The 7517-nt window shown below is 54.1% G+C and overlaps 3 protein-coding genes across 4 annotated transcripts; 2 read left to right on the top strand and 1 right to left on the bottom strand.

Annotated features, from left to right (window-relative positions):
* The first annotated feature begins 125 nt into the window (after positions 1-125).
* TMEM88 (transmembrane protein 88) lies at positions 126-1292 on the top strand. The gene is made up of 2 exons (XM_046676156.1): positions 126-500; positions 633-1292. The coding sequence occupies exons 1-2, from the start codon at positions 291-293 to the stop codon at positions 903-905; spliced, it is 483 nt and encodes a 160-aa protein (XP_046532112.1). The 5' UTR covers positions 126-290; the 3' UTR covers positions 906-1292.
* A 577-nt stretch (positions 1293-1869) lies between these two features.
* Positions 1870-2733, bottom strand: NAA38 (N-alpha-acetyltransferase 38, NatC auxiliary subunit). 2 transcript variants are annotated; one of them, XM_046676535.1, is made up of 3 exons: positions 2575-2733; positions 2201-2384; positions 1870-2031 (listed from the first exon to the last, which is right to left on the bottom strand). In XM_046676535.1, exons 1-3 carry the CDS (start codon positions 2653-2655, stop codon positions 1919-1921), a joined length of 378 nt encoding a protein of 125 aa, XP_046532491.1. In that variant the 5' UTR covers positions 2656-2733; the 3' UTR covers positions 1870-1918. The 2 variants fall into 2 exon arrangements, with proteins under 2 accessions (XP_046532491.1, XP_046532490.1); XM_046676534.1 differs by having other exon boundaries at positions 2201-2733.
* Positions 2734-2740: 7 nt separating this feature from the next.
* Positions 2741-6396, top strand: LOC124247351 (cytochrome b5 domain-containing protein 1). The gene is made up of 4 exons (XM_046676533.1): positions 2741-3447; positions 3539-3615; positions 3746-3964; positions 4562-6396. The coding sequence occupies exons 1-4, from the start codon at positions 3267-3269 to the stop codon at positions 4790-4792; spliced, it is 708 nt and encodes a 235-aa protein (XP_046532489.1). The 5' UTR covers positions 2741-3266; the 3' UTR covers positions 4793-6396.
* The last annotated feature ends 1121 nt before the right edge of the window (positions 6397-7517 follow it).

Here is a 7517-nt window from a genome sequence, read left to right as displayed (position 1 = left end):
CTTGTTTTGGTAACGTGCTGGTGATAGCGGGGAGAGTACTGGGAGGAGGGCTGCAAGACCGTGATTGATGGGGAGGGAGTGCGCAGACCCCGGCGAGCTGAGCCCCTCCCCGGAGGCGCCTGTGGAATGTCCAGAGCTCTGGTCCGCTCCACGGTATGGGGGGTGCCTAATCCTGGAGCCGCATTCCAGGATAAGGGGGGTGGGGAGAGGCTGCGCCGGGGGAGGGGCAGGAAAGAGGGCTATAAGGGCCGCGGCCCAGACGGCCTGGGCGGGCGGGAGCTAGGCGGGTCATGGCGGATGTCCCGGGGGCGATGCGACCGGTTCCCGGCGGCGGCCCAGAGCCCCGGGACCCCTTGGACTGCTGGGCCTGCGCTGTGCTGGTCACGGCCCAGAATCTGCTGGTGGCTGCCTTCAATCTTCTCCTGCTGGCGCTGGTGCTGGGGACCATCCTGCTACCCGCTGTGACCATGCTAGGCTTCGGTTTCCTCTGTCACTCCCAGGTGAGCGTGCATCCTGGGATGTGCGTGTGAGTGCGCGTGTATGTGGTGATGGTGGCGGTGGGGTCTATGGGCCACAACTTGTGCCCACCTGGGCTGTTTGGCTTGGGCCTGACGCCTCTTCTCCTCCCACAGTTCCTGCGCTCCCAGGCTCCCCCTTGCACCGCGCACCTGCGGGACCCGGGCTTCACGGCCCTGCTGGTCACCGGATTCCTGCTCCTCGTGCCGCTGCTCGTGCTTGCCCTGGCCAGCTACCGCCGCCTCTGCCTGCGCCTCCGCCTGGGCGATTGCCTCGTGCCCTACAGCCGAGCCCTCTACCGGCGCCGGCGCGCCCCGCAGCAGCCGCGGCAAACCCGGGCCTCACCAGGGTCCCAGGCCGTCCCCACATCAGGAAAGGTCTGGGTCTGATCTGAGGACTCTCAAGTCAAGAACAACCCTGACCACTGCCCTCTCTCGCTGTTGGCACAAGGACTTGAAGCCCGGGGGTCTCCAGACCTACCCTGCCCCCACTCCTGCCTAAGCCGAGTCCTAGCGACCCCTTGGGGAGCAGCATCTGTGGACCCAATGCTGGTGAAAATTTGCCACACCCTAGAAAACCTACTTTCTTCTCACTACCCATATCTAAATCCTGAACATCTGGGCTGGACCCTGCATACCCTCTGCTCTCCTTGTGAACAGGACAACGGAACCTCGTGTTCTCCTTTTCCGGTGCGGCTCCTCTAGTATTTACGGGCTGCGGGGCGAGGTTGGAGGGAAAGGAGTCATCCCACATCAATAAAGAATTAACGAACTGAACGTGCTCCTGGGATCTTGTGAACACAGAGACTTCACAAATACTATCACTCCTGCCCTGTGCCCAGGAGCAGGAAACACGGGGAGGGGGGTGCGGGCTCAAGTGAGCAGACGGGAGCATCCTTCAGCCTTCCCTTACGCATTAACCCGTTCTTCCTGGCCAGACCCCAGAGCTCTGTCCCTGACCCCAAAGTCACCTACCCAACAACAGAGTGGAGACAGCCTGGCCTCTGTCTCTTGCTCTGCTCCCCTTGGGGACCTGAGCCCGTTCTCTGACCCTAGTTTAGAGGAACTCGGTGCTGCCAGGCCGGGGAGGGAAACAATGGGCCTTCCGGAGCAGGATGACACCCCCTCCCGCCACATTCTGGAGCAGCGGCGTGGGAGGGAGGATGGAGGGGCCCACCCTGGGGCCTGTGGGTCCTAAGCTTAGCCTGGCCCCATCCCCACCCCCAAAAGAGGGAACCTTTGGCACTACTGGACGTCGAGGTTGAGAGTGCTCCGGACCTCGGATAAACCTCCTCCTCTAGGGATGGAGTGTGTAATCCCTGTCCTGGCATCTCAGCTACACACAGACACAGTCCACTTCTGTTACAGGTTTAATGAAGTCTGAAAGGCACGCGCGATCGTGGTCAGAGATAAGGAGGCCCCGCCAGGCTCTCTCTCTGCACCTCAATGGAAACGATGTGGTGTCCGGGTACCATGGCCAGACCCAGCACACGGGGTTCCCCGGCAGAGAAGGAATCTGGAAAGGAGGGTCAGAGCATCAGGGAGGCGGGCCAGCGTGGGCCCCGCCCTTTCTGGGCCATGACTTCCAGCCCCAGAAAATGAGCGGTGCAGACAAGCACTGGAGAACTGCCTTGCGTGAGGCTCGGCCGCATTCCCAGGCGGGTGTGCATTCCCCGGGCACTGACCCGACGGCTTGAGGAACTCCTGCGCCGAGCCCAGGATGACATTGCAGTCGCGGTCGGTGCAGAGGAAGCAGCCGACCAATGTCCGTCCATCTGTCATGCGAATGCGCATAGTCTTGTTGAGCAGCGCCTCCAGCTGCAGTCTTGCGCGCGTAGCCGGCGAGTCCTCGCGCTCCCCGTCTGAGTCCTGCGCGGGGTGGGACACGCGCTGAGACCGCGCCGCCCCGGCTGCCGCCCACCCGCGGAACCACAGCTCCCGACAGCCCGCGGGGCACTCACATGAAGCCCAGAGCCTGCCGGGAGCTGCAGTTCCCCCTTCGTCCCCCCATCTTGCTCCCCGACTGCCCCTCAATCCCAAAACCTGAGCCTGCGCTAACCCCGGCGCTGGAGCTGCTTTGACGCCGGCTGCAACAGCCATTCTCTTCTCGTAGCAGCATGGTTGGTCCAGCTCCGGCCATTTGCCCTGGGGCCTCCTCCGGGCCCTTCAACTTCCTAAGAACCTTTCGGGTCCGGCGATCTGAGATCTCGCGAGCGCTCCCCACCTCTTTTCTTTCGCGAGATCACCGGTCTTCCTCCCCGTCTCCTCGGCAACTGCAGAGATCTCGCGAGCTTCTTCCACTTTTTTAGTGCTGTGACTCACTGAGGCCTATTACGCCCGATGTCTTAAGATATCGCGAGAGATTTTACCTCTCTAGTTTCTTACCTATCCTTTAGGAACATTGGAATTTAGCGAGAATACCTATTTTTATAATCGCCCTATTCTTCGAGCGATAGTCTGCCCTAAATATCCCCTGTAGCCCAGGCCACTCTGAATTAAAGCGGAGTGTGTTCGCTTTCCCCAAGAACCACAGGGAACGCAACTCAATTAACTTGAATGCTGGAATCAGACTACGTTTCCCGTGAGCACGCGCAGCCCACCCTCCTCCGCCTCCACAGCGTGGACGGTGGCCGGAAAAGAACAATGGTTTCCATGTCAGCGGATAAACGCGCTAGCCTTAGCTCCTGGACGAGAGGCAGGAGGCAGTAATGCCTGCGTGCTGAGGAGTGAGGAAGCAACTAAGGGAGCCCGATGACCAATAGAGCAAGAGCCATGCCGCGCCGGGGCCTAGTGGCCGGGCCAGACTTTGAGTATTTCCAGCGTCGATATTTCACGCCGGCCGAGGTGGCCCAGCACAACCGGCCGGAAGACCTCTGGGTGTCTTACCTGGGATACGTGTATGACCTAACGCCGTTGGCACAGGCGTACAAGGGTAAGGGCGACCCTTTGGGCCAGCGTCGGGGTGTGTGTTTGGGTGCCTGGTTCTAGCGTGGCTAGCGTTGACGGCGGCTGCTCCTTCCCAGGAGACCTGCTGCTGAAACCCATCGTGGAAGTTGCGGGCCAGGACATCAGCCATTGGTTTGATCCAAAGACCAAAGACGTGAGTTGTGCTGGAACCTGGGGTTAGGGAAGGGGCACTGGAGAGCAGGGATGGAAAGGAAAAGCAGGGGCTAGCCAGAGACCGAGATAGTGACTGCTCCCACTCTTGGCCCCTAAACCCTGCTTTAAAGATCCGCAAGCACATAGATCCGCTGACCGGTACCCTGAGATACCGCACCCCCCGGGGCCGCTTTCTGCACGTCCCGCCTCAGCTGCCCCGTTCGGACTGGGCCAATGATTTCGGGATGCCCTGGTGGCAGGGGTCGCGTTACGAGGTGGGGCGACTGTCCGCCAAGACCCGGAACATCCGCATCATTAACACGCTCACGTCGCAGGAGCACACACTGGAGGTGAGAACTGGTGCCCGGGAGCATGTTACTGGGAAATTCCAGCAAATCTCGAAGCAGATCTTCAGGCCATCAGCTCTCCCTAACCGGTGGGAGCTGTATTTTCTTCCCTTTTAGGGGAAACCGAGGAAAGCAGGCCACCTGATCCCCAGGGTTGGGAATTCAAGTGGCTGGGTCATAAGGTACTAGAGACCCCTTCATAAGCCCAGGACAGCAGTTCATGCATCTCAGTGACGGTGGTCCTGGGAAGAGCTTACATGCTGTGTTTTGGACAGCAATTGCAATTGGACTCTCTTATTAGTCTAGTCTATTGTGGGGATGAGGTGAGGGGCAGTGACTTTTACCCTTTAGTACCATCTGTTTGTTAGAAGTAGCTGCCATAAAGACAGGTAGACTCTCGGGCCATTCACTGCTTGCTTGAGCTCCAATGTCATTTCTGGGACTGTGGAGCGCCTGAACCTGCTTTCGGCCAAGGGAGGCACTTTGATCCCAGCTCTTTCATCTTTTGGGCTCCTCGCCTTTGCTTGGGGAGTGTGTGTGTGTGTGTGTATACCTGTTCCACCCAGAATTCTGGGGGTGGCATGCTTTCATGTTCTCCAGGTGGGGACCCTGGAATCAATGTGGGAAATCCTACACCGCTATCTCCCCTATAACACTCATGCTGCCAGCTACACATGGAAATTTGAAGGGAAGAACCTGAACATGGATTATACTCTGGAAGAGAATGGGATCCAGGATGAGGAGGAAGAGTTTGACTCTCTCACTATGGACAGTACACTCTACATACCGGCAATACTGCTCTACTTCAATGATGACCTCACAGAGCTATAGGAAAGGAGATGTATGCTCATGTAGACTCAAGACATATTTTGAGTTTGGCTGTTTCTGTGCCCTGTAGGAAAAGAGGTGGGGATGTGGGGGTGCTTGGATCCAGATCTCCATTCCACTCTGGGAACTGGCCTGTGGTTCCTATGCTCTCCTGAACTGTAAAGGTCCTACTCCCCGGGTCCATTATAATTTACTCTGAAAAAGTTAGGGAGAATGCTAGAAGTGAACTAATTTTTAGGAATGCTACAAGATGAAGTATCTTGGATGAGGGAGATGTAGGACAGGATAGCTCAGGCAGAACTTCTTGATAGTAAGAGAAAGAGAAGTCCTACACAGGGGTGAGGGATGGAAGAACTTTTTTGGCAATGATGGACATGGGATGGCTGCAGGAAGATGGGATTTACAAAGACAGGAATAGGAAATGTCTATCACCGGCCATATAAAAGTGGCTTATCTCTGAATAGTATCTGGCAGGTGAAACCCAAGGGGAAGAAAGGAAGTGAATGGTTACCAGGTAATTCAGGCTAGATATTATGCTATGTGCTGTATACACACTGTTTGATATGACTACCCCATAAGGTGGATACCATAACTACTATTTTACAGATAGGTCTTTTGAAGCTTAGCAAGATTTAATAGCACAAAGGTACACTAGATAGTAACCAGGATGCAAACCTAAGTCTGCCCAATTCCAAAGTCCATATTCTTTTCAGCATAAAGGGACTATCTCAATGTCCTAGGCTCATTGCACAATGGGAAGCTGCAGGCCTATTGTGTAGTCAGCCGTTTTTTTCCTGCAGTTATTGCCTTTGGAAGGGAGTTAGCAGAGTTCAGCTGCACCAGAGGAGACAGGGAAGGCTAAGTGTCAGCTGACCATTAGCTATGGGGATACTTCCTGGTTAATCCCTAGCACAAATTTTCTTCTGACTTTTTTGAGGCAAAGAGGTGGGTATATACTGACTCCAGGAAAAACTAGAGTGGGGAAACGGCCTTCGGATCGGGACACTTTGGATGGGGGAGCAAAAAGGAGGTAAATGGCACAGTATATTCATGATAGGCCTGTGCCTCTTAGGGAAGGTAAGTGAGGCACAGTGGACTTTGCAAGATGGTAACTCTGCAAGAGGGGGCGTGACAGGGGTCCTCCTTAGAGAGGAGCTCAGGAAGTCAGAAAACTGGTGACCAAAAGAGAACCACCATCGGAGGCAGTACCCAGATTTGGTCCCCTTTAACCTAAGCAGGCGTGGGGAATGAGAATAACAGGAGAAATTCCTGACAGTAGCAGGCAAAAAAGAATCAGGGAGAGGTTGGTGCATCATCCTGGCAGAGGGCACCAGGGCCCAGTGCAGGGCAAGGTGGCCCCTGTGAGACACTGGGTGACCTGCATAGGAGTTTTATGAGGGGCTGACTATGAAAGGCTTGGACAAAGGTGGAGACATCTGTATTGGCTTCAGCGGTTATCTGAACTCACTGTGAGACTGAGGGCTTCCACTCAGCCCTATGTGCTCCAAGACTCTGTGAACTGTCTGAATCATTTTGATGTTTAATCAGCTCTGCAGTTGTTTCATGTGTGTCTTGTCTGCTCAATTAAACCCTAAAGTATTTGAGAACCAAAGCTATGCTGTTGCTTTAGCACCAGACTCAGGGCCTGTGCCTATGGGATCTGCCCAAACCCATCCCTCTTGCAGAGGATCCTACTTCAGTATCTCTTGCCAGAAACATCCCTTTCTTCACGCACCCAGACACTCTCCAAGTAGATTCTATCTCCTAAATATCTCTGGAACCCTTCTCTTCTCCAAGCTATCATCACCTCTTTTCTAGACTGCTGTGGAAACTTCCCAACCAGTCCTCCCATTTCCACATCTGTCCTCCACAGAGCAGAGTGAGCTCTGAAGAACAAACCTAAAGATCTAACTTTCCTCATTCAGATTTTGCAGTGGCTTCCAGTTGCTTTGGGAATAACGTCCTAAATTCAAAGACTGTGCAGAAATCACCCCCTGCCGACCTTGCATATCTCATCTTGCATCACTCCTCTTTGTTCCCTATGTTCCAGCCACCCAGACTGGCTTTCAGTTCATTAAATGTCTTCTTGCCTCAGAGCTGTCACATAGACTGTTCTCTCTGCTTGCAACACTCTTCCATTTTCCACCTAGCTGATTCTAAATATTTCTTCCTCAGGGAGACTTTCTCTGATTTCTTGGTGCAGGTCAAGACTTTCTGTTAAATCTTCTCTTAGCACCATGCATATTTCAGAGCACTTCTTATAATTGTAATGTTAAAATTATGGATGTAATTGGCTGGCTGGCTGCTAGATTGTAAGCTCATGAGGGCAGAGATCATGTCCATCTTGTTCACTGCTGTATTCCCAGTGTTGGGTAAACAGCTGCTGCTCAATAAATTTTGATTGTATGAACTCAAATGTTAAGTGAATTCATCTGTTTATAATAACTAGTGGATGGGATGCTGTGTCCTAGGAGGCAAGGTAGGACTAAGAAATAGATGTCTGGATCTTCTGCTGTAATCACAGGTTTCTTTTTCCTTGCTTCCCATAGAGCCAAGACCAAAAATTACTCCGGAGAGGTTCTTCCTCTCCCCAGAGATTTTCGGGGCAATCGACCTGTCATTTCTCCACTTGGCCACCAGGTGGCTGTAATTGTCTATAGAGTCAGGGAGAGGAGGCTGGAGGAGGGAAAACACTTCCAAGTTCTAAAAAGGTTAGGACTAAAGGTGG

Source organism: Equus quagga, chromosome 11, assembly GCF_021613505.1.
Source record: "Equus quagga isolate Etosha38 chromosome 11, UCLA_HA_Equagga_1.0, whole genome shotgun sequence".
NCBI classification, from domain to species: domain Eukaryota; kingdom Metazoa; phylum Chordata; class Mammalia; order Perissodactyla; family Equidae; genus Equus; species Equus quagga.
Note: the sequence above shows the minus strand (reverse complement) of the source record. Positions and strands in the feature narration are given on the sequence as shown.

What these genes read in the sequence shown, in the direction of transcription:
- NAA38 (XM_046676534.1), bottom strand. Translation starts at nt 2,615, where the DNA reads ATGGCTGTTGCAGCCGGCGTCAAAGCAGCTCCAGCGCCGGGGTTAGCG. An exon ending in GGAGTTCCTCAAGCCGTCGG is followed by an intron (nt 2,032 to 2,200) that starts GTCAGTGCCCGG and finishes CCTCCTTTCCAG; the next exon opens with ATTCCTTCTCTGCCGGGGAA.
- LOC124247351 (XM_046676533.1), top strand. Translation starts at nt 3,267, where the DNA reads ATGACCAATAGAGCAAGAGCCATGCCGCGCCGGGGCCTAGTGGCCGGG. An exon ending in GTTGGCACAGGCGTACAAGG is followed by an intron (nt 3,448 to 3,538) that starts GTAAGGGCGACC and finishes GCTCCTTCCCAG; the next exon opens with GAGACCTGCTGCTGAAACCC. An exon ending in TTGATCCAAAGACCAAAGAC is followed by an intron (nt 3,616 to 3,745) that starts GTGAGTTGTGCT and finishes CCTGCTTTAAAG; the next exon opens with ATCCGCAAGCACATAGATCC.
- TMEM88 (XM_046676156.1), top strand. Translation starts at nt 291, where the DNA reads ATGGCGGATGTCCCGGGGGCGATGCGACCGGTTCCCGGCGGCGGCCCA. An exon ending in GTTTCCTCTGTCACTCCCAG is followed by an intron (nt 501 to 632) that starts GTGAGCGTGCAT and finishes CTCCTCCCACAG; the next exon opens with TTCCTGCGCTCCCAGGCTCC.